Source organism: Carcharhinus amblyrhynchos, unplaced genomic scaffold (genome assembly GCF_965287045.1).
Source record: "Carcharhinus amblyrhynchos unplaced genomic scaffold, sCarAmb.v2.hapA chromosome_222, whole genome shotgun sequence".
Taxonomy (NCBI): domain Eukaryota; kingdom Metazoa; phylum Chordata; class Chondrichthyes; order Carcharhiniformes; family Carcharhinidae; genus Carcharhinus; species Carcharhinus amblyrhynchos.
The window spans coordinates 106,027-131,536 of record NW_027649962.1 but is presented as its reverse complement, the minus strand read 5'-3'; the positions used below and the strand labels follow the sequence as shown (position 1 = coordinate 131,536).

Here is a 25,510-nt window from a genome sequence, read left to right as displayed (position 1 = left end):
ACACACAATATGACAGAGAACCTATTGAAATTTCAGTACAGTAACAGTGAGACTCCTGAACAATTACAGTCTCTCCCGCTCCCACACAGTCTCTAATATCCCACTTACCATTTCTGCAGCAGATTGGGAGCTCTGACTAGTTCACAAACTATGTTGACTGTTATATAAAGATCTACCAATGGGATGTCTATAATAAGGGCAGGGAGGAAAGTATTAACCATCAGAGTTAAAACATCACCTTTGTAAAATCAATGGGGGTGATTCTCCCAGCTCGCTGTGCTGTTTTTATAGGGCAGGAGACCGGTGCAGAGCCGTTTCACAGGCTCCCCGCTGGGGAAATAGCCTGCATGTGTCTCCGGCAGCTGGATTTCAGGCACAGTCAGCTCTGTGCCAGAGAGATCGGCGCGGAGCTGTATAAATTATTACAATGAGCATTTGAATCTGCTTAAAAATCATTAGCGAGCCCAGCACTGAAATTTCCAGGCCCTCTCGCCTCTCGCCCCACCACCCCCTCACATCAGGAGGGGTTTTGTATAACTTCCTATTTGCAGGGAGCTGGTGACCAGACCCCGCTGGAGTGAAGGGGATGACATTGAGGTCTCCAGAGGGTTGGGGGTGGGCTGGGGTACCCTGGGCATTGCCAGCCTGGTCCCCTGGCATTTCCAAATGGGCAAAGTCTTAATGTCCAGGACACCTTGGCACTGCCGACTGGGCATTGAACAGTGCCAAGGATTCAGGACCTAATGAGGATCTGGCCTGTGGGAGTGAGGGTGGGGAGTCCTGCTTCCAGTCTGCATTCGGGCTGAGTGACAGAGGGAGGGAGGACAGCGATTGGGGATGGCCATCAGGGTGGGGAGAGGGGATCAGCCTGTGGGGGGTGCTGAGATTACGGTGGGGTCAGTCTGCTGGGGTGGGGGGAGAGGGGGCATTGGGACTGTGTAGGAAGGGGAGAAATGTCGGCATTGTGAAGCCAGTAGGTATGTGCCAATCTCTGCGCTGACAGATCATCGCACGCACAGTGGCCGCTCAGCGCGATGCTGCCGGTCTCTCCAACCGGAATAGGGCCCGTCCACTCTGCTGTGCACAGATTGTGGGAGATTCATTCTGAAACTCCCGCTGAAAAGTCCAGCATGATTTACTCCAGTTTTTACACACATTCGACATTTAGATTCCTGTTTGGGAGAATCACCCCCAACATGTTATAGAAATATTGGAATTAAATGACAATCTGAAACTTTGTGGAAATTAATCATTGTCAAATGAGGTTTCCAATTAACTCAATTTTATATCCTACTCAAACCTTGACTGACAGTGTAAAATAAATCCCTCAAATCAGCAAAGACAGTGTCTTAATGTAACTAACATTTTCTCTCTGTTCTGATTGAAGATCTCCAACAGAAACACAAGGAGACACTCCGGGTACAAACTGAAACTCTGAGAGTGAACACTATCCTCATAAAGGAGAAGGTTAAGATTTTCCAGCTGGTTGATCGATACGCTGAGCTAACGGTTATTTCCAATGTTCGAGATCGGAGACTTGTCGAACATGAACTGCTGGCAAGAGGCCGAGACCATGAAGAATGGAGAGAGAAACATCTCCGGAGAGAACTGGAAAAAATCCGAACTGATCAATTGTTCCAGAGCAGCTTTTCCCAGAGGGGCAGTTTGCTGCAGAAAATGAGGAGATTATTCTACCTATCCCATTCTGAATCCAATTTGGGGAGTTCAGCAGCAGTGAGCGGAGTCCCGGGAATTGGAAAAACAACAATGGTACAAAAGATTGTTTATGACTGGGCCACTGGGAAAATATACCCACACTTTAAATTTGTCTTCAGTTTTAAATTCCGGGATTTGAACGCTATTAACTGTAGAATAAACCTGAGGAATCTGATACTGTTCTTCTATCCTTACCTTGGGAATATTCTGGGAGAGCTCTGGAAGAACCCAGAGGGATTGCTGTTTATATTCGATGGTTTGGATGAATTCAAGGACACGATTGATTTTGCTGACAATCGGAGAAATACAGAACCTCAGTCCATGTGCACAGATCCTGAATTCCGGTGTAAAGTGTCTGACATTGTGTACAGTTTAATACAGCACAAGCTGCTCCCAGGATGTTCAGTGCTAGTGACCAGCCGCCCCACTGCATTACATTTATTAGAAAAGGCTGAGATCAGTGTCTGGGCTGAAATCCTGGGATTTGTTGGTGATGAACGGAAGGAATATTTCAACAAGTTTTTTGAAGATCAGGCGGTGGCAGCAGCTGTTTTCAAACACGTGGAGGAGAACGAGATCCTGTACACCATGTGTTACAACCCTTCCTACTGCTGGATCCTCGCTCTGTCACTGGGTCCCTTCTTTACACAAAGAGACAGGAAACAGCAGCAAGCTCCCAAGACCATCACCCAACTATATTCCTACTATATTTACAACATTCTGAAAAACCATGGCCGAGAGATTGAAAACCCCCGTGATGTGTTACTGAAGCTTGGTGAGATGGCCTACACAGGAGTCTCCCAGAAGAAGATTGTGTTTGGAAATGGAGATTTGATTGAGTACAATCTACAACCTTCCCAGTTCCTGTCTGGGTTCCTGATGGAACTTTTAGAGAGAGATGATTCTGCCCAGAGTGTGGTTTATACATTCCCACACCTCACCATCCAAGAGTTTGTATCTGCACTCACACAATTCCTGACTCCAGATCCCGGGGAGATCGGGAAACTCCTCAGTGAAGCTCACAGCGAGGAAGATGGGCGATTTGAGATATTTCTCCGTTTTGTTGCTGGTCTCTCCTCCCCACAGTCAGCTCGACCCCTGGAGAAGTTTCTGGGTCCATTTCTTCATCAAACAACCTGCCGAGTGATTGACTGGGTGAAGGAGAAGGTTGAAGGGCAGATTGGAAACACACAGACTGAAACTGAGAAAAGGAAGCTCCTGAACACATTCCACTACCTGTTTGAGTCTCAGAATAAAGCACTGGCTGAGAACACAGTGGGATCTGTGAAAACACTTTCATTTAGTGGATTGGGACTGACCCCGATTGACTGTGCAGTCCTGTCTCATGTCATTGGACTCTGTGATACAATAAAACACCTCGATCTATGGCGATGCTACATTCAGTGTGAAGGGATCCAGCGGCTGGGACCCGTTCTGCACAAGTGTCAGGAGTTGAGGTAACTGTTTGTTTGGTCTCATAGCAAATATTTTCATTGTTGAAAAACCATTTCCTTTGCTCTAATAAAACAGAGGCATGTTCATTCGAGGAAGTCGAGAGAGAAACAATGTCCAATGGTCACAGAGAAAGTGTGGGAGAATGGTGTAAAGTAATAATGTTCATTTCAGAGCAGCTGCAGACATGATGGGCCGATTGGCCTCATTCTGAACCTGTAATAAATCGATGATTCTCTGATAAAACTACATCATTTCAAGAAGGCAGATTCTCGTGGGCAAATAGCCATGGGCAGTAAATGTTGGCAAAACCAGCGATGATCACATTCCTTGAATGAATAAAAACATTATTGGGGTTAATTTTAAATAATTGGAGCTGTAAAGGCCTCCCTCCAAAATCTGAAAAAGGATCTTTCCCTCTCCCAACAGAAACCATCTGATTATGTACGATGCTGTACAGAAATTAGTTTCTCTTGTTCGGTACAGCTTACAGTTTGTGTTTAATTATTATCAGGATTATTTTACTGAGCTCTCCCTCTGTTATATATTACAGTAGGTGTGTGTTATATTGGGACGATGTCCCTTTATAAGACACATGATCACTGGTGACATCCTCAGTTAGGGTTGGTTTCTGAATCCCTGCATTGCCCTGCCTATACTGGCAGCCTCTGTGAACACCGTCTGGAACTCAGTGTTTCTATCATTCACTGTGAGTCTCTGAATATAAGAAACCATTTTTTTAACCTCTATAACTCTTATAACGTCAAAAACATTGAATTAAAATGCAGGAACAGTTTAAAGTGAAACCAGGCAGGCAGCTTTATTTAACATGAAGTGAAATTAAAGTTTTGGCCCTTTCTTAGCTCACAAGCACAGAAACACAAATTAAACTTCAACTTGTGAATTATTGTCTAATGCCCACAAAGACAAACAAAGTCCAAGATGCTGTATTCTTTATTATCTGCTATTTACACTTACTTTCCTAACAGCAATGATCAGTGTACATATTCGTCCAGTCTCTCTGATCCTGCAATCCGTTAACAATTCTACTGATTATTTTATATTGCTTTCACATATGACTCAGATTGCATCAGATGATTTTTGAATATCCGTGTACACCACATCAACACCAGAACCATCATTGATCCTTTCTGTTGCAGCTTCCAATTCACAGCAATATAAAACCAGTTGCAAACGGCATTTTTTTTAACCAACCAATGAATTTAGTTTCCTCTGTGTCACTATTAGATTTACCATTTCTCTTGATGTCCGTGGTAGGGAAGTTGTTGGAGAGGATTCTTAGAGATAGGATGTATGCGCATTTAGAACGGAACAATCTCATTAGTGACAGGCAACATGGTTTTGTAAGAGGGAGGTCGTGCCTTCCAAATCTGGTGGAATTTTTTGAGGAGGTGATAAAAACGGTTGATGAAGGAAGAGCCGTGGATGTCGTCGATATGGATTTCAGTAAGGCGTTTGACAAAGTCCCTCATGGTAGGTTGGTGAAAAAGGTTAAGGCTCATGGGATACAAGGACAGGTGGCTAGATGGGTTGAGAACTGGCTTGGTCACGGAACACAGAGGGTAGCAGTGGGAGGGTCTTTTTCTAGCTGGAGCTCTGTAACTAGTGGTGTTCCGCAGGGCTCCGTACTGGGACCTCTGCTATTTGTAATATATATAAATGATTTGGAAGAGGGAGTAACTGGTGTGATCAGCAAGTTTGCAGATGACACAAAGATGGCTGGACTTGCTGATAGTGATGAACATTTTCAGACAATACAGCAGGATATAGATAGGCTGGTAAATTGGGTGGAGAAATGGCAGATGGAATTTAATCCGGATAAATGTGAGGTGATGCATTTTGGTAGAACTAATGTAGGGGGGAGTTATACAATAAATGGTAGGACCATCAAGAGTATAGAAACACAGAGGGACCTAGGTGTGCAAGTACACAAGTCCTTGAAGGTGGAAGCACAGGTGGAGAAGGTGGTGAAGAAGGGATATGGTATGCTCGCCTTTATAGGAAGGGGTATAGAGTATAAAAGCTGGAATCTGATGTTGCTTTTGTACAGAACGTTGGTTCGCCCACATTTGGAGTACTGCGTCCAGTTTAGGTCGCCACACTACCGGAAGGACGTGGAGGCTTTAGAGAGAGTGCAGAGGAGGTTTACCAGGATGCTGCCTGGTATTAGCTATGACGAGAGATTGGGCAAACTGGGGTTGTTCTCCCTGGAAAGACGGAGAATGAGGGGAGACCTAATAGAGGTGTATAAAATTATGAGGGGTATAGATAGAGTGAACAGTGGGAAGTTTTTTTTCCCCAGCTCAGAGGTGACGATCACGAGGGGTCACGGGCTGAAGGCGAGAGGGGTGAGGTATAACTCAGATGTCAGAGGGACGTTGTTTACACAGAGGGTGGTGGGGGCCTGGAATGCACTGCCAAGTAGGGTGGTGGAGGCAGACATGCTCGGGTTGTTTAAGACTCACCTGGATAGGCACATGAGCAGACTGGAAACGGAGGGATACAAAATGTTCTAGTTGAAGATCAAGAGCCTCAGGACATTCCTGGGAATGAACAGATTCCTATCAGTCATCCAACACATTTGAAGACTCACCTTGTCACTTACATTGGCGCTATTGGGGAACTTCCATTACTGTCTGTGTAGCCTGTTGTATGTCCATTTATGTTTATTGATGTCTCTTTTTTACATCCACAGGTGATTCGGTCCGCCTTGTTACCCAACAAGGGGCATACACGCGGTGGGTCGTGCGAGGGCTGCTCTTGGATGTTGCTTCGAGAGTTGCTTAGTGCTTCACGTCGTTAGTGTTTGCTTAAACTGGACCAATTGACGTGCAACACGACAGCTCAGTGACTATCACTGATTGCTGTACAGTTACAGGGACGCGGGTCGGATCTCCAGCTTGGGTCGGTGTCTGTGGGAGTTTGCACATTCTCCCCGTGCTTGCGTGGATTTTCTCCGGGTTCTCCGGTTTCCTCCCACACCCGGAAAATGTGCTTTTTAGGCTGGTTTGTGTCAATAAATTATCCCTGAATTGGATCTCCCTTCATCTGGCGCACATATAATTCCCTAAATTTCCACCCCCCTTTATTGTGGAGTCCACTAGAGGTAGACAGAAACATTGACGAGTGACGACAGACTTGAATAAGGTGCTCACTGAGTGTTAAAATGGGTGGTGCGGGCTTGTAGGGCTGAAGGGCCTGTTTCCTGTGCTGTCCTTTGTTCTTTTGAACTAATCGTGGGCCAGCTCAGAGTAGCTGAATGATCAACTCCCCTCTAACCCTTGGCTAAGTTTAACACTGCTACTCCAGTCTGGAGCCACAGACTTGATGAAAATGAATTGAAACCACTCTTTTCGGTTGTGGTTACTGGCTCCTGGCCTTCTCTTTGTCCACTCTAACAAACGGAGACAGCTGGGAATTAAACTCGTATCATTGCCTGGAGAACAATTATGCTCATTATTATATTAACGTCATTGCATTTAGGGACTCCCGTGGTGTAGGTGCACCCACAGTGCTGTGAGAAAGAGAATCCCAGGACATGTGACCCAGTCACTGTGAAGGAACGATGATATATTTCCAAGTCAGGATGATGTGTATTTTGAAGGAAACTTCCAGGTGGAGATGTCTCCATTTATCTGCTGTTCTAGTCCTTCTGGGGATAGAAGTCACAGTATTGGGAGGTGCTGTGTAACGAGCCGTTGGGAATTGTTACACTGCATCTTGTAGATGGTACACACTGCTAGCTCTGTATCTCTGTGGTGGATGGAATGAATGTTGACGGTGCTGGGTGATGTACCAGTCAACAAGCAGAGTTATCCTGGATGGTGGTGAGCTTCCTGAATCTTGAGCTGCTCTCATGCAGACAAGTGGATGGTTTTCAATCAAATTCCTGATATGTGTCTTGTAGATGGTGGAAATGTTTTGGGAAGTCAGGAGGTGGGTTACTCTGTACAGAAATCCTGGTCTTTAATCTTCCCTTACAGCTACAGTGTTGATATGTCTTGTCTGCTTCTGGCCATTGGTAGCATCCAAGGTGCTGATAGTCGGGATCCAGGGGATAATAATCCCATTGAATGGAAAGGGAAATGACTCTATTCTCTCTTGGTGGAGATGGTCATTGCCTGGCACTTGTCAGCCCTTCCCTTAATATTGTTCAAACCTTTCTAAATATGGACAGGTTCCACATCACTATCTTGCGGAGTTGAGAATGGTGCTGAACGTTGTGCAGACATCAGCAAACATCTCCAGTTATAACTTTACGGTGGATGAAATGTAATTGATGAAGCAGCTGAAGATGGTCGAGATGAGGGCCCTCTCCTGAGAAATTCCTGCTGTGATTTCCTGGAGATGAGATGACCCTCTCTTCACCCACTCCAACAAACTGAGAAAGCTGGGAATTAAACCCCTATCAACTCTTTGGAGAGCAACTCTGATTATTATTATATCACCGGCATTGCACTTAGGGACTCCTGTGGTGTAGGTGCACCCACAGAGCTGTGAGAAAGAGAGACCCAGGATTTTGACCCAGTCACTGTGAAGGAACGGTGATATATTTCCAAGTCAGGATGGTGTGTATCTTGGAAGGGAACTTCCAGGTGGTGATGTCTCCATTCATCTGCTGCCCTTGTCCTTCCAGGGATAGAAATCCCCAGTTTGGAAGGTGCTGTGTAACGGGCCATTGGGAATTGTTGCACTGCATCTTGTAGATTGTCCAACAACCACAACTATCTTCCTCTGTGCTGGTGTTACTCCAACCAGCAAAGGTTTTTTTTTCTCTTATTTCCATTGATTTCAGTTTTTCTCTGGCTCCTTTTTGCTACACGTGGTCATATTCTGCCTTGATGTCAAGAGCAGACACTCTCATCTCACATCCTGTGTTCATCTGTTGTCCGTGTTTGCATCAAGGCTGTAATGCGGTAGGAGACTGAGTGACCCTGAGTAAGCACAAGCTCAGAGTCAGTGAGCAGGTCATTGCTACAAAGAACACAGCACAGGAAACAGGCCCTTCGGCCCATGAGCCCGTGCCACCCATTTTAACACTCAGTGAGTGCCTCATTCCAATCCTCCTTCTACCCATGACTTCTGTCTCCATCTCAGGGACTCCACAATAAAGGGGCACACATTTAGGGAATTATATGTGCACCAGATTAAGGGAAATCCAATTTAGGGACAATTTATTAAAACCAATCAGCCTAAAAGCACGTTTTGTGGGGTGTGGGAGGAAACCGGAGCTCCCAGAGAAAACCCACGCAAGCACGGGGAGAATGTGCAAACTCCCACAGACACTGACCCAAGCCGGAGATCCGACCCGGGTCCCTGTAACTGCACAACAAACAGTGATAGTCACTGAGCTGTCACGTTGCCCATCAGTTGGTCCAGTTTAAGCAAACACTAACGATGTGAAGCACTAGGCAACTCTCGAAGCAACATCCAAGAGCAGCCCTCGCACAACCCACCGCGTGTATGCCCCTTGTTGGGCAACAAGGCGGACCCAATCACCTGTGGATATATAAAAAAAGACATCAATAAACATACAACAGCCGATACAGACATCCAGGAAGATCCCCAGAAGCTCAAACGTAAGAGACAGGTGAGCCGTAAACTATGTTGGACGGCCCATAGGAATCTGTTAATTCCCGGGAACACCCTGAGGCTCTTGATCTTCAACTGGAACATTCTTTTGTATCCCTCCATCTCCAGTCTGCGCATGTGCCTATCTAGGTAAGTCTTAAACAACCCTAGCATGTCTGTCTCCACCACCCTACTTGGCAGTGCATTCCAGGCCCCCACCACCCTCTGTGTGAAAAACCTCCCTCTAACATCTGAGTTACACCTCGCCCCTCTCACTCTAAGCCCGTGACCCCTCGTGATTTTTGCCCCTATTCTGGGAAAAACCTTCCCACTGTTCACTCTATCTATACCCTTCATAATCTTATACACCTCTGTGAGGTCTCTCCTCACTCTCCATCTTTCCAGGGAGAACAACCCCAATTTGCCGAACCTCTCCTCATAGCTAAGACCCTCCATACCAGGCAGTATCCTGGTAAATCATCTCTGCACTCTCTCCAAGGCCTCCATGTCCTTCCGGTAATACGGCGACCAGAACTGGACGCAGTACTCCAAATGCGGTCTAACCAACATTCTATACAACTGCAGCATTAGACGCCAGCTCTTATACTCTATACCCCTTCCTATAAAGGTAAGCATGCCATATGCTGTCTTCACCACCTTCTCCACCTGTGCTGCCACCTTCAAGGACTTGTGGACTTGCACACCTAGGTCCCTCTGTGTTTCTATACTCTTAATGGTCCTACCATTTATTGTACAACTCCCCCCTACATTATTTCTTCCAAAATGCATCACCTCACATTTATCTGGATTAAATTCCATCTGCCATTTCTCTGCCCAGTTTACTAGCCTATCTATATCTGGATTTGGTGCTGGGTAATGAGCCAGACCAGGTGCTAGACTTGGAAGTTGGTGTGCATTTTGGGGATAGTGACCACAATTCGATTACGTTCACCTTAGTGATGGAAAGGGATAGGCATGAACCTTGGGCCAGTGGTTTTAGCTGGGGGAAGGGTAATTATGAGGCTATTAGGAGAGAATTAGGAAGCATAGGTTGGAGTAGGAGATTACAGGGACTGGGAACATCCGAGATGTGGAGATTTTTCAAGGAGCAGCTACTGTGGGTCTGTGATAGGTATGTCCCTGTCAGGCAAGGAGGATTTGGTAGGCCCAGGGAACCGTGGTGCACTAAAAAAGTTGAATCGTTGGTTAGGAAGAAAAAGGAGGCTTATCTTCGGATGAGGCTTGAGGGCTCAGGTAGTGCATTAGAAAGTTTTAGATTGGCTAGGAGGGAGTTGAAGAGGGAGTAAAGAAGGGCTAAAAGAGGACATGAGAAGACTTTGGCTGATAGGATTAAGGAGAACCCTAAGGCGTTTTACAGGTATGTCAAGAACAGAAGGTTGGTTAGGGCAAGATTAGGGCCAGTTATAGACAGTAGAGGGAAGTTGTGTGTGGAACCGGAGGAGATTGGAGAGGCGTTGAACCAATATTTCTCTTCGGTGTTCACGCAAGGGGACATGAATATAGCTGAGGAGGACACTGGGGTGCAGGGGTGTAAAATAGATAGTATTGCAATTGATACGGGGGATGTGCTGGATATTTTAGAGGGTTTGAAAATAGATAAGTCCCCTGGTCCGGATGGGATTTACCCTAGGATTCTCTGGGAGGCAAGAGAGGTGATTGCGGAGCCTCTGGCTCTGATCTTCAGGTCGTCGTTGGCCTCTGGTATAGTACCGGAAGATTGGAGGTTAGCGAATGTTGTCCCATTGTTTAAGAAGGGGAGAAGAGACTTCCCTGGGAATTATAGACCAGTGAGTCTTACTTCTGTGGTGGGTAAGGTTTTGGAAAGGATTATTAGAGACAGGATTTATAGTTATTTGGAGAGTAATGAATTGATTAGAGATAGTCAGCATGGTTTTGTGGCGGGCAGGTCGTGCCTTACTAACCTTATTGAGTTTTTTGAGAAAGTGACCAAAGAGGTGGATGGGGGTAAGGCAGTGGACGTGGTGTATATGGATTTTAGTAAGGCGTTTGATAAGGTTCACCATGGTAGGCTTCTGCAGAAAATGCAGATGTATGGGATTGGGGGTGATCTAGGTAATTGGATCAGGAATTGGCTAGCAGATAGGAGACAGAGGGTGGTGGTTGATGGTAAATATTCATCATGGAGTTCGGATACGAGTGGTGTGCCTCAGGGATCTGTTTTGGGGCCACTGCTGTTTGTAATTTTTATTAATGATCTGGATGAGGGTATAGTTGGGTGGATTAGTAAGTTTGCTGATGACACCAAAGTCAGAGGTGTGGTAGATTGTGAGGAAGGGTGTCATAGTTTGCAGGGTGACTTAGACAGGTTGCAGAGCTGGGCCGAGAGGTGGCGGATGGAGTTTAATGTGGAGAAGTGTGAGGTAATTCATTTCGGTAGGAATAACAGATGTGTTGAGTATAGGGCTAACGGGAGGACTTTGAGTAGTGTGGATGAACAGAGGGATCTAGGTGTATGTGTACATAGATCCCTGAAAGTTGGGAATCAAATAGATAAGGTTGTTAAGAAGGCATATGGTGTCTTGGCGTTTATTGGTAGGGGGATTGAATTTAGGAGTCGCAGCGTCATGTTGCAACTGTACACAACTCTGGTGTGGCCGCACTTGGAGTACTGTGTGCAGTTCTGGTCCCCACATTACAGGAAGGATGTGGAGGCTTTGGAGAGGGTGCAGAGGAGGTTTACCAGGATGTTGCCTGGTATGGAGGGGAGGTCCTATGAGGAGAGACTGAGAGATTTGGGGTTGTTTTCGCTGGAAAGAAGGCGGCTAAGAGGGGATCTTATTGAAACATATAAGATGATTAGAGGTTTAGATAGGGTGGATAGTAATAGCCTTTTTCCTCGGATGGAGAAAGCTAGCACGAGGGGGCACGGCTTTAAATTAAGGGGGGGTAGTTATAGGACGGATGTCAGGGGTAGGTTCTTTACCCAGAGGGTGGTGAGGGACTGGAATGCCCTGCCAGCTGCAGTTGTAAATGCGCCTAGTTTGGGGGCGTTTAAGAGATCCGTAGATAGGTTTATGGATGAAATGGGATTGGTTTAGATTAGTGGGTTAGTGTTGTTTTTTTTAAAAAAAGCTGGTCGGCGCAACATCGTGGGCCGAAGGGCCTGTTCTGCGCTGTAATGTTCTATGTTCTATATCCTGCTGTATTGCCTGACACTGCTCCTCATTGTCAGCAAGTCCAGCCATCTTTGTGTCATCTGCAAACTTGCTGATCACACCACATACTCCCTCTTCCAAATCATTTATATATATTACAAATAGCAGAGGTCCCAGTACTGAGCTCTGCAGAACACCACGGACCTCCAGCTAGAAAAAGACCCTCCCACTGCTACCCTCTGTCTCCTGTGGCCAAGCCAGTTCTCAATCCATCTAGCCCCCTGTCCTTAACCTTTTTCTACCAACCTACCATGAGGGACTTTGTCAAACGCCTTACTGAAATCCATATAGACGACATCCACGGCCCTTCTTTCATCAACCGTTTTTGTCACCTCCTCAAAAAATTCTACTGGTTTTGTAAGGCACAACCTCCCCTTTACAAAGCCATGTTGCCTGTCACTAATTAGAGTACTATGTTCTAAATGAGTATATATCCAATCTCTAAGAATCCTCTCCAACACCTTCCCTACCCCTGACGTTAAGCTCACTGGCTTATAATTTCCCAGGTTATCCCTACTACCCTTTTTAAACAACGGTACCACGTTCGCTACCCTCCAATCCCCTGGGACCTCACCTGTGTCCAAAGAAGAGACAAAGATTTGCAATTCCATCTCTCATCTCCCTGAGCAGTCCAGGATAAATGCCATCAGGCCCCGGAGATTTATCAGTTTTAATGATCCCTAAAAAACCCTAACACTTCCTCCCTTGTAATGGAGATTTTCTCCAACGGATCGACAACTCCCTCCAGGACACTTCCAGACAACAAGTCCCTCTCCTTTGTGAATACTGACGCAAAGTGTTTATTCAGGATCTCCCCCATTCCCTCGGGATCGAAACATAGTTCCCCTCCTCTGTCCCTGAGAGGACCGATTTTTTCTCTAACAACTCTTTTGTTCCAAACATATGAATAAAATGCCTTTGGATTGACCTTAATCCTGTCTGCCAAGACCATTTCGTGTCCCCTTTTCGCTCTTCTAACCCCCTGTTTGAGTTCCCTCCTTCTCCCCCTTTATTCCTCCAAAGCTCTCTCTCTCCTCAGTTGCCTGGACCTAACATACTAATTAATTGTCACTTGTTAGTCTTGTTAGCCTTTCTGTGCTGATGATCGAGAGTAGACTGATGGGATGGTAAATGGACAGATTGGATTTGTTCTCTCCTTGTTGTTTACTGTCACACATGGAAAATTTCCCACCATTTTGGGTAAACATCAGTGTTGTAGCTCAACTGGAGCAGCTTGGCTAGGAACAGAGCAGCTTCTGGAGCAGTAATCTTCAGTACTGGAATATTGTCAGGATCTGTGGTCTTTGCAGTATCCGTTACCTTTAGTTATTTCTTCATATCATATGGAGTGAATCGAATTAGCTGATGATATATCTGTGAAGCTGGGGACCTCTGGATGGTTCAGTCACTGAAGTTAGTTACTAATATTTGAGCCATATCTTTTGTACTGATGTGTGAGTCTCCTCCGTCCATGAGGATGGGATATTTGTGGATCCTCCTCCTTCTGTTATTTCATCATCCACTACCATTCACAGTGAAATGTGGCAGGACTGCAGAGCTTAGATCTGAGCCGAGGAAACCAGAATTTCCTGAATGAGGAAAATCTCCAGTCAAACTGTCAGTGATATGAAACAGGATTTTCGGATAATCCTTTTCCTATGTGAGGATCTACCAGGAAGAAGGAACTCCCGGTAATTCCCGGAGATAGAACACTAGCCATACCTGCAGAAAATATAGAGCCTGTTTACTGTGGAATGTAACGGGAGAAACCCCTCCCCTATAAACTAATCAAACAGAAATATTTCAACTTTCTAATGGGAGAATAATCTTTCCTTGTTGTATAAAATCTAGGGGATGGATCTTAAAGCAACAGTTAGCACAGTTTCACACTTTAACTCACCCTGAGATATTATACATGTGATGTAATGTCAATAGTTAAGAAGCACAGAAAATCCTGAGAGATCCACTCTCACAGCTTTACCATTTAACTCTCAGTAAAATCTACAATTCTCATAAAATCCTGGATTTATGTAACAGCAGAAATGATTTGAATTTCCGGAAACGTAGCAGGGTCAGTGAGATTCAGGAGGGTAATTCTGATGATCAGGAAATGAGACCAGAATGTGGGACATGTTTAAAATTACTTTCTTGTTCACAGGATATGGGCAGCTCTAGGGGCCTCTAGGGGCCATGAGCAGTGGGAAATAAATGCTGGTCTAGCCATCGGCACCCATATCCCATGGACAATTAAACAAAATATACATTTTGAGAGGTGTAAAAGTGGTTTTCCCCCAATAGGCAAACCAGTGAGAGTGAATTGTTCATCATTTTTCAATGCTGACTGTTGCCTTTTCCATTCAACAGAAAGGGTTTGATATTATTTATTATTGTCACATTTATTAGTGCCCAAGCTTACCGTACAAAGAGAAGGAAAGGAAAGAGTCCAGAATGTAGTGTTACAGTCACAGCTAGGGTGTAGAGAAAGATCAACTTGGGTGAGGTATCGTAACTTAAATCAGTTCACCACTGGTGCTAAGTTTCTGACACAAAAATAGACCCAGCTATTTCTCCTGCTGAACATTAATCTGAATTTAATGTGTTTCTCACTTTCTCCATTTAGTCTGGGTGCCAATAAAGTGGGAGATTCAGGAGTGAAACTATTGTCTGCGGCTCTGAGGAATCCAGAATGTAAAATACAGAAACTGGAGTAAGTATCAGACTGTGTGAGATTGTGTTAATAATCAGTGAATGTCTAACACTGTAAATTATTATCAGTGTCAGTAATAGTGTCATTAATAACCATTCCACATCATTCCTGTCAGTATTCGTGTTAAACATCACGGATTCACTCTGATTCCTGAAATCTTTCTCTCTCTGATCTCCAGTTTGGAGAGTAACAGCCTCAGATATTCTCACCTCTGCTCTCAGTACAAACCAGTCAGTGATGTGTCTGAACCTGAGTTACAATAAACTGTGAGATTCAGGAGTGAAAGATTTAACTAATCATTTATAATTATTCTCAAAACCATTCATGAGAATAAAAAAGATGGACAAAAAAATTAAATGTTTATAGAATTACCAGATATGGCTGGTTACATGTTTAATTTAGTTTAATTTGTCATTCAGATTATAGATGTTTCTGTCTGTCAGCTTCTCAGTTTGATTAAACATAGAAAACTGCTGTATATTGGTAAGGCAGATTACAAACTACATGGAATTCTGATGAGTTTTATCCCGAGGGATCCACTCTCAAATTTATATTAAACTGAGCTTAAGGAGCATCTTAAAAGAGAATGCAGAGATGGAGGTGGGGAGGGTTATGAAGAGAATTCCAGAGCTTACAGCCCAGCAGTTCAAGGCACAGCTCAGCTGGAAATGGCAATAATCCCAGTGCAGAATAGTCTGAATCATGTCCCTATTAATAATGGACATTGTTTTTAATAACATAAATAGCGATACTAAATATACCATTACTATCAGTATTCGTGTTATTAAAAACACTGTTCACTATTAGTAAACACATAATAAGCTTGGGAGCAAAGTTGGAGACCCTGAAATAAAAGAGACAAAGGCAGCCTGGATATGAAGTTATCTGAGTGACAGGAAACAGGCAGGAGAGGTGAACTGTACCTTTTCATTGATAGGAAGCTGACAGTGACTTTCCCCAGCAACCAGTACTGTGTTACTACGACTAATTTTCTTTACATAGATCAACAAATGAGACTTGGGTTTATCTAAAAATGAGATGTGAACCTGGTGAAGTTCCAGCACACGGCCACCAGACCACAGAGTGGATACAGCATATAGAACATTCCAGCGCAGTACAGACCCTTCGGCCCTCGATGTTGTGCTGACCAGTGGAACCAATCTAATGACCCTCTAACCTAAACTATTCCAATCTTATCCATATGCCTATCCACTGACCATTTGAACACCCTTAAAGTTGGCGAGTCCACAACTGCTGCAGGCAGGGCATTCCACGCCCTTACTACCCTCTGAGTAAAGAACCTACCTCTGACATCCGTCCTATAATTACCACCCCTTAATTTAAAGCTATGTCCCCTCGTGTTAGCCATCACCATCCGAGGAAAAAGGCTCTCACTGTCCACCCTATCTAACCCTCTGATCATCTTGTATGCCTCAATTAGGTCACCTCGTAACCTTCTTCTCTCGAATGAAAATAACCTCAAGTCCCTCAGCCTCTCCTCATAAGACAAAAGAACAAAATCAGCCCGGGAAACAGGCCCTTCGGCCCAACGAGCCCGCGCCGCTATCCCAACACCACCAGTCCCCCTCTCCACCCATGACCCCTGTCTAATGTTTTATGGCCATCCAGATTGAGGGAAACTGATTTAGGGACAATTTATTCCTGCCAATCAGCCTAACAGCCCATCTTTGGGGTGTGGGAGGAAACCGGAGCACCCGGAGAAAACCCACGCAAGCACGGGGAGAATGCGCAAACTCCCACAGACACCGGCCCAAATCCATGTGTCTGCACAGCAATCAGCAATAGTCACTGAGCTGTCGTCTTGCCCAGTATCTGGTCCAGTTTAGGCACACACTAACGACATGAAGCACTAGGCCAATCTCGAACAACCAAGAGCAGCCCCAGTACGACCCATCGCGTGTATGCCCCTCATTGGACACAAGGCGGACCGACTTAAAACCCGTGAATGAAAAGGAAAAAAAAACATTATTATTGTACCATATCCATTTACATTACCAGGGACGTCCCAATGCTAATGACCCTTATTTAAAACAATCTCCTATATCCTCCCATCTCCAACCCACTCATGTGCCTGTCTAAGTTACTCTTAAATGACTCTAACGTTTTTGCCTCCACCTCCTTACTTGGCAGAGCATTCCATACCCCCACTACCCTCTGTGTGAAAAACCTCCCTCTAATATCTGTGTTATACCTCCCCCCCCTCACCTTAAGCCCATGTCCCCTTGTCCCCTTTATCTTGAGGGCACAGCCTCAAGATAAAGGGGGGGCGGTTTAGAACAGAGTTGAGGAGGAACTTCTTCTCTCAAAGGGTGGTGAATCTCTGGAATTCTCTGCCCGTTGAAGTGGTGGAGGCTGCCTCGCTAAATATTTTTAAGACGCGGGTTGATAGATTTTTGATAAGCGAGGGGATTAAGGGTTATGGGGAGAGGGCGGGAATGTGGAACTGAGCCACGGCAGATCAGCCATGATCTTATTGAATGGCAGGGCAGGCTCGAGGGGCTAGATGGCCTACTCCTGCTCCTATTTCTTATGTTCTTATGTTCCTATTTCTTATGGGTCTCTATTATAGGAAATAGCTTACCTCTGTTTACTCTATCTATACCCTTCATAATCTTATATACCTCTATTAGATCCCCCCTCAGTCAGCGTCTTTCAAGGGAAAAGAGCCCCAATTTCTTCAATCTTTCCTTATAATCCAGTCCTTCCATACCAGGCAACATCCTGGTAAACCTCCTCTGCACTCTCTCCAGAGTCTCCACGTCCTTCCGGTAGTAAGGCGACCAGAACTGGATGCAATGCTCTAAATGCGGCCTAACCAACGTTCTGTACAACTGCAACATTAGACTCCAGCTCTTATATTCTATACCCCTTCCTATAAAGGCTAACATACCATAGGCTTTCTTCACCACACTCTCCACTTGTACTGCCACCTTCAAAGACTTGTGCACTTGCACCCCCAGGTCTCGCTGCGTTTCTATACTCCTTACGGGCTTACCCTTTATCATATAACTTCCCCCTACATTATTCCGGCCAAAATGCATCACCTCACATTTATCCGGATTGAACTCCATTTGCCATGTATCTGCCCAATATACCAGCCTATCAATATCCCGCTGTATTGCCAGACACTGCTCCTCACTGCCCGCCAATCCAGCCATCTTGGTGTCATCAGCAAATTTGCTGATCACACCACTTACTCCCTCTTCCAAATCATTTATATACACTACAAAGAGAAGAGGTCCCAGTACCGAGCCCTGCAGCACACCACTAGTGACAGACCTCCAGCTAGAAAAGGACCCCTCCACTACTACTCTCTGACTCCTCTTTGCAAGCCAGTTCTCTACCCATCTAGATACCTGACCACGTATCCCATGAGCTTTAATCTTCTATACCAACCTACCATGAGGGACTTTGTCAAATGCCTTACTGAAATGCATATAGACAACATCAACGGCTCGTCCTTCGTCAACCGTTTTTGTCACCTCCTCAAAGAATTCTACCAGATTCGTAAGGCAAGACTTCCCCTTGACAAAGCCATGCTGCGTATCCTTAATCAGATTGCAACGCTCCAAGTGCGCATACATCCTATCCCTAAGAATCCTCTCCATCAACTTACCTACCACTGACGTTAAACTCACCGGCCTATAGTTACCCGGGTTATCCCTCCTACCCTTTTTAAACAACGGTACCATGTTCGCTATCCTCCAGTCCTCTGGGACCTCACCTGTGTCCAAAGAAGAGACAAGGATTCGCGTCAGAGGCCCAGCAATCTCATCCCTCGCCTCTCTAAGCAGCCGAGGATAAATGCCATCGGGCCCCGGAGATTTATCGGTCTTAATGCCCTCTAAAAGCCCTAACACTTCTTCCCTCGTAATCGACAGATCTTTCAATTGGTCTACCGCTCCCTCGATGACCGTACTAGACATCAAGCCCCTCTCCTTCATGAATACCGACACAAAGTATTCATTCAGGATTTCCCCCATTCCCTCTGTCTCTAAGCACGATTCCCCATGTCTGTCCCTGAGGGGATCGATTTTACCCCTAGCCACCCTTTTGTTCTTAAGATAGGAGTAAAACGCCTTTGGATTCTCCTTAACCCTCCCTCCAAAGCCATCTCATGCCCCCTCTTTGCTCTCCTAACTCCCTGTTTGAGATCCCTCCTACTCTCTCTGTATTCCTCCAACACTCTCTCCATTCCCAGCTGCTTAGACCTGACATAGAACATAGAACATTACAGCGCAGAACAGGCCCTTCGGCCCACGATGTTGCGCCGACCAGTTACAAAAACAATGACCCACTAACCTAAACCAATCCCTTTTCGTCCATAAACCTATCCACCAATCTCTTAAACGCCCCCAAACTAGACGCATTTACAACTGCAGCTGGCAGGGCATTCCAATCCCTCACCACCCGCTGGGTAAAGAACCTACCCCTGACATCCGTCCTGTAGCTACCCCCCCTTAATTTAAAGCCATGCCCCCTCATGCTAGCATTCTCCATCCGAGGAAAAAGGCTATCACTATCCACCCTACCTAAACCTCTAATCATCTTATATGTTTCAATAAGATCCCCTCTTAGCCGCCTTCTTTCCAACAAAAACAACCCCAAATCCCTCAGTCTCTCCTCATAGGACCTCCCCACCATACCAGGCAACATCCTAGTAAACCTCCTCTGCACCCTCTCCAAAGCCTCCACATCCTTCTTGTAATGTGGGGACCAGAACTGCACACAATACTCCAAGTGCGGCCGCACTAGAGTAGTGTACAGTTGCAACATGACGCTGCGACTCCTAAATTCAATCCCCCTACCAATAAACGCCAAGACACCGTATGCCTTCTTAACAACCTTATCTACTTGATTCCCAACTTTCAGGGATCTATGTACACATACACCTAGATCCCTCTGCTCCTCCACTCTATTCAAAGTCCTCCCGTTAGCCCTATACTCGACACATCTGTTGCTCCTACCAAAGTGAATTACCTCACACTTCTCCGCATTAAATTCCATCCGCCACCTCTCGGCCCAGCTCTGCAACCTATCTAAGTCACCCTGCAGACTATGACACCCTTCCTCACAATCTACCACACCTCCAACTTTGGTGTCATCAGCAAATTTACTGATCCACCCAACTATACCCTCATCCAGATCATTAATAAAAATTGCAAACAGCAGTGGCCCCAAAACAGATCCCTGAGGCACACCACTCGTAACTGAACTCCATGATGAATATTTACCATCAACCACCACCCTCTGTCTCCTATCTGACAGCCAATTCCTGATCCAACTTCCTAGCTTACCCACTATATATAAACTATATAAACAAGATATGCCTCTTGTTTCTTCCTAACCAGGTCTTCTACATCTCTGGTAATCCACGGCTCTCTAATCCTACCTTTCCCATCCTTTCTCCTAACCAGCACATGCCTTTCCTGCACCTATTGCAATTTTCCCTTGAACCTTCCCACCATACCAGACAACATCCTGGTAAACCTCCTCTGCACCCTTTCCAATACCTCCGCATCTTTCTTATAATGCAGCGACCAGAACTGTACGCAATACTCCAAGTGCGGCTGCACCAGAGTTTTGTACAGTTGTAACATGACCTCACGACTCCGAAATTCAATCCCTCTACAAAAAAAGCTAACACACCGTACGCCGTCTTAACAACCTTATCAGCCTGGGTGCCAACTTTCAGGGATCTATGCACATGTACCCCGAGATCTCTCTGCTTGTCAACACTACCAAGAGTCTTTCCATTAGCCTTATATTCTGTACTCCTGTTACTCTTACCAAAGTGAATCACTTCACACTTTTCTGTATTAAACTCCATCTGCCACCTCTCAGCCCAGCTCTGCAGCTTATCTATGTCCCTCTGCAAACTGTGACATCCATCCTCACTGTCTACAACTCCTCCGACTTTGGTGTCGTCAGCAAATTTACTAATCCATCCTTCCACACCCTCATCTAGGTCATTTATAAAAATGACAAACAGCAGTGGCCCCAAAACAGATCCCTGAGGTACACCACTTGTAACTGAACTCCAGGTTGAATATTTCCCATCTACCACCACCCTCTGTCTTCTATCAGCTAGCCAATTCCTGATCCAAACTGCTAAATCACCCTCAATCCCATGCATCTGCATTTTCTGCAATAGCCTACCATGGGGAAACTTATCAAACGCTTTGCTAAAATCCATATACACCACGTCAACTACCTTACCCTTATCCACCTCTTTGGTCACCTTTTCAAAAAACTCGATAAGGTTTGTGAGGCACGACCTACCCTTCACAAAACCGTGTTGACTATCCCTAATCAATTTATTTCTCTCTAGATGATTATAAACCCTATCTCTTATAATCCTTTCCAAAACTTTGCCCACAACAGAAGTAAGGCTCACTGGTCTATAATTCCCAGCATGGTCCCTACTCCCCTTCTTGATCAAGGGGACAACATTCGCTATCCTCCAGTCTTCTGGCACTATACCTGAAGCCAATGACGACATGAAGATCAAAGCCAAAGGCTCTGCAATCTCCTCCCTAGCCTCCCAGGGAATCCTAGGGTAAATCAAGGGGCATGCATGCGGCAGGTTGTAGTGGGCTGCTCTTGGACGTTGCTTCAGGAGTTGCCTATTGCTGCATGTCATTAGTGTGCTTAAACTGGACCATCTCGAGGGCAACATGACAGCTCAGAGACTATCTCTGTTGCTGTGCGGACACATGGATTTGGGCCTGTGTCTGTGGGAGTTTGCACGTTCTCCCCGTGGTTGCGTGGGTTTCCTCCGGGTGCTCCGGTTTCCTCCCACATCCCAAAGATGTGCTTTTAGGCTGATTGATTGGGTACTAAATTGTCCCTATATTGGACCTCCCTGATCCTCGCACATTAGGCGTAGACTAAAATCATGAATAGGTCACTGAGACAGTGGGATGGCGGCGCGGGCTCGTTGGGCCGAAGGGCCTGTTTCCCGTGCTGTGTTGTTCTTTGTATCCCATCCGGCCCAGGGGACTTATCTATTTTCACACTCTCGAGAATTGCCAACACCTTCTCCTTATGTACCTCAATTCCGTCTAGTCTACTACCTGGTATCGCAGTATTCTCCTCGACAACACTGACTTTTTCCTGCGTGAAAACTGACGAAAAATACTCATTCAGTGACTCTCCTATCTCTTCAGGCTCCATGCACTGCTGTGCAGAATTTATGAAGGTGGCTCACCACCTCCTTCTCAAGGGCAATTGGGGATGGGCTGTGAGTGTTTGCATTGCCCGTGATACCATCATCCCCTGAAATCATTAATAAAGACCAGCGCTACCCACTGAAGGGATGGGGAATTGTGCCTGTGTGTAACCCAAACACCGTCACAGAGGAGAGAAAAAACAGCTGCGAGAGGACAAATTGTGTGACCATTGTTCAGGCCAGAGGAATTCTAAAGATAGATCTGGTGGAACTATTCAATATACCCAGCGAGGGTCTCAATGCCCTGGTGTTGTGCTGTGTTCTATACAACCTGGAGTTAGAGTGGAGAAGCTTTGAACAAAGTGTGATGCAATACAATGTTGACCAGATGCTTCATGATGAGGAACCCCATGGACCACAGGCCAGAGACATGGGATATGTGTCAGGGAGGATGGAGATTCAGTAATACAGACATGTTCTCCATGGACCTTAACTCACACAGCCATTCAGTGTAATAAATCTTCCACCATCTCCAGCACTGTTACTGTTTCTGTGAATGTTTTATAATTTCCCTGGAGCCGTCACTACATGAAACAAAGACATTGGAATTGTATTGAGCTCATTCAGTGCTGTATTTCCCATCTCACATTCCCAGTGAACTGTTAAAGACCCAGTAATATGGTGAAGGATTTATTTAGTGGTGTTCCATCTCTGAATTTACTGAAAATACAAACATAGCAAAGTGACTGGTAACAACAAAGTATAACCCTGTGAAACCCAAGGCAGCAACCACCCCCATCCCTGCACTTTCCACTGAGCTACAGGCAGGATCTTTATCTCTCTCCTCTGGGAATTTCGATGACAGTGGCCTTTGTCCTCGGATTTCCTGAGTCCTGGAAGGATCCAGCCGACTGTGAATCCTCTGTACAGATACTGGAGTTGTCTCCGTGATCACAGCTTCATGAGGTGTTTCTGTTACAGTCGGAGCAGAAGAGGACCCACTGCCCACACCAGGGCCATCCTGAGAGGAGCTCCCAAATGCTGCAGGCAGCCGCTCCTCTATCCATTCAGGGCAAACTGGACCCTCCCTGTTCAGCTGGGAAGTCCTGACAGTGACTCCAGGATCATTTTCCCATCCCTCCCACAGCCCGTGTCCCACAGAGCTCCTGGAGGTGGTGAGAACATGCAGCTCATGTGTATTTCCTGTGGGTGATAGGCTGGATGTGACTCTCCATGAAGGTCACCAATCTCTCTGTGGAGGATGTTATTTGTGTTCATACCTGAGACATGGTAACACTGCTGGTCTGGATTGACTCCTCCATCCTTTGTGTATGGATACACACAGCCTTTGGAAACTCCACTGGATGTTAAAATACCTTACACTGCAGCTCCAGTATCTGCTGCATTGTTAAAGACTCCAGTCACATTTCACCTTCCACAAGCTGGCTCTGCCCTCTCCCCTCAAGAGTGTGAGTGAACTCAGCTATTGCTGCCTCCATCAGCTGCTCGGGTTTGTGTGTGCTGTCCAGTGCTGCCAGATTGTAACCCCTTTGCTACTCGTGTGAGACAGTATCTGCTCTGGTGGATGTTATGGGGAATAATGTAACAGAACACCCTCTGAGGACCCCTCCTCTTCCAAGGTAGACACTTGTCTCCCTCTCACCACAGCTGTTGATCTGTGAGAGGGTGAAGAATGTTAGAGGGTAATGCACATCCCAACATGTCCTGGAGACTGATCCTAACCCAGAGCTCCATCTGACCAATGGTGAACACACAAACACCAGGTTTTGGACTCAGCAGCAGAGCCTCTCCTGTGCCCATCACTCACTCACTCACTCTCTCTGGATCCACAACCCATCTCACCATCAGTGATTGCCCACCCAGTCTCCAGGTCTCCCAGCTCCAGCACTTCATCTTCCATTGGCATAAGGATGACACAATCCAGACACTCTCACTCTTGGCTCCTTCTCTGATGCTCTGTGCCCTCTTCTACAAGCACATAAATTTCCATTGTTACTCACCCATCAAAGACACACACAAGCCTATGGTGCTGCCAGACTGCCCATCATGGGCCCACCAGGATGGTCACTCAGTGTGGGCAGTGCAGCAGTCATCTCTGACTGACCGGAACCCTTCACAGAGAGGCTGACATGTTCCTGAAGATTGATGCTGCTGTTTGGACATTGCCAGTGTCTGGGTGGAGATGTTCTTTCCACAATTTCTCTTCCATCCTTATTCACATATCAGCCTGTAAGTTTAACGCTCACCTTGTCAGAACATATCAGGTTATTGATCCTTTTGCCTCACTGCAGCCACGTGCTGCCTGCTCTGGCCCTCGGCAGTTTCTATCCAGACTTGCTTGGGTTGATGTGACAGGTCTCCTCCTCCAGTCCTGAGGGAACAGAACCTCCCTCCGAACCGATATAGCCTTGAGAATTTCCAGGGAAGTGTCAGTGAATTGGGTTTAATCTGCCTTCTGCCATTTCAGCCCTTTGTTCATTAACCAGGGCTCCCTCACTGCTCCCTTCAGAGCCTTTAAAAGTGCTGCTGGCTGCCTTTAAATCTGGTGCCAGCTTTGCCTGAATGGGATCTTCCCCTGCAGCCAGTGGTTAAACTCTGGAATGCACAGGGTTTTGGGGGAAGGTGAGGGAATGACACTTAGTGAATTGCTCATTCGGAGAGTCAGTACAGACACAATGGGCCGAATGGCCTCCTTCTGCTCTGTAACAATTCTGTGATTCTGCCTGTGCTGCCTGAGTGGACGGATTCCCCTAACCTGTCAGATATTAATGTGTCCGTTCTGGTTCTGTGTGGAGTTGGTTAGTTCAGTTGGTTTGGTGTCTGGAGTGTGATGTGGAATGATGCTAATGTTGAGGGTTTGGTCCTTGTACCGGCTGTGGGGGTTCATGGAGTCCCACCTCCTCCCAGTGCCCCACGTTTACTAAGTTTTATCCCTGAAGCTCCATGTAACAAATTGTCTCTCTCTCTATTGGAGAGAAATACAGATATTTCATTGAGGACTGTGGCTACGAACACTGTCCACTCAGGTTCATTCTTACTCACATCTGAACATCACACCCCAGGCATCTTTCTCCACACCCATTTCAACATCCTGATCTTCACGTGGGGGGGGGCTACTCCTCTTACCGGTCTAAGGCTGGGTCTGTAAAGACAAATGCCTCCTTGTCCGTATATGTTCAGTTCAGACCTCTTACACACTCTCACACTCTTTCATCACAGATGAACATCTACTGCACCTACTGTACTTTGACCCATTCTTTTAAGTTTGGTGATCTATTCCGGGGCTCTGGTCATTCCAGAGTTTAACCACTGTCTGCAGGGGAAGATCCCATTCAGGCAAAGCTGGCACCAGATTTAAAGGCAGCCAGCAGCACTTTTAAAGGCTCTGAAGGGAGCAGTGAGGGAGCCCTGGTTAATGAACAAAGGCAGAAGGCAGATTAAACCCAATTCACTGACACTTCCCTGGAAATTCTCAAGGCTATATCGGTTTGGAGGGAGGTTCTGTTCCCTCAGGACTGGAGGGGGAGACCTGTCACCCTGAAGCTCCATGTAACAAATTGTCTCTCTCTATTGGAGAGAAATATTAATATTTCATTGGGGACTGTGGCTACTAACACTGTCCACACAGAAACA

General features: G+C 45.9%; 1 protein-coding gene across 2 annotated transcripts in view; it reads left to right on the top strand.

The window, feature by feature from the left end:
- LOC145338896 (NACHT, LRR and PYD domains-containing protein 3-like) overlaps positions 1-25,510 on the top strand; it is a 52,701-nt gene that overhangs the window by 15,330 nt on the left and 11,861 nt on the right. The window contains exons 4-5 of one of the 2 annotated variants that reach the window (XM_080183292.1): positions 1,388-3,173; positions 14,578-14,664. In XM_080183292.1, coding sequence (XP_080039418.1) covers positions 1,388-3,173; positions 14,578-14,664 — 1,873 coding nt within the window. Of the gene's footprint in view, positions 1-1,387; positions 3,174-14,577; positions 14,998-25,510 lie in introns of those variants that run through there. The other variant, XM_080183291.1, reaches the window with a different exon arrangement.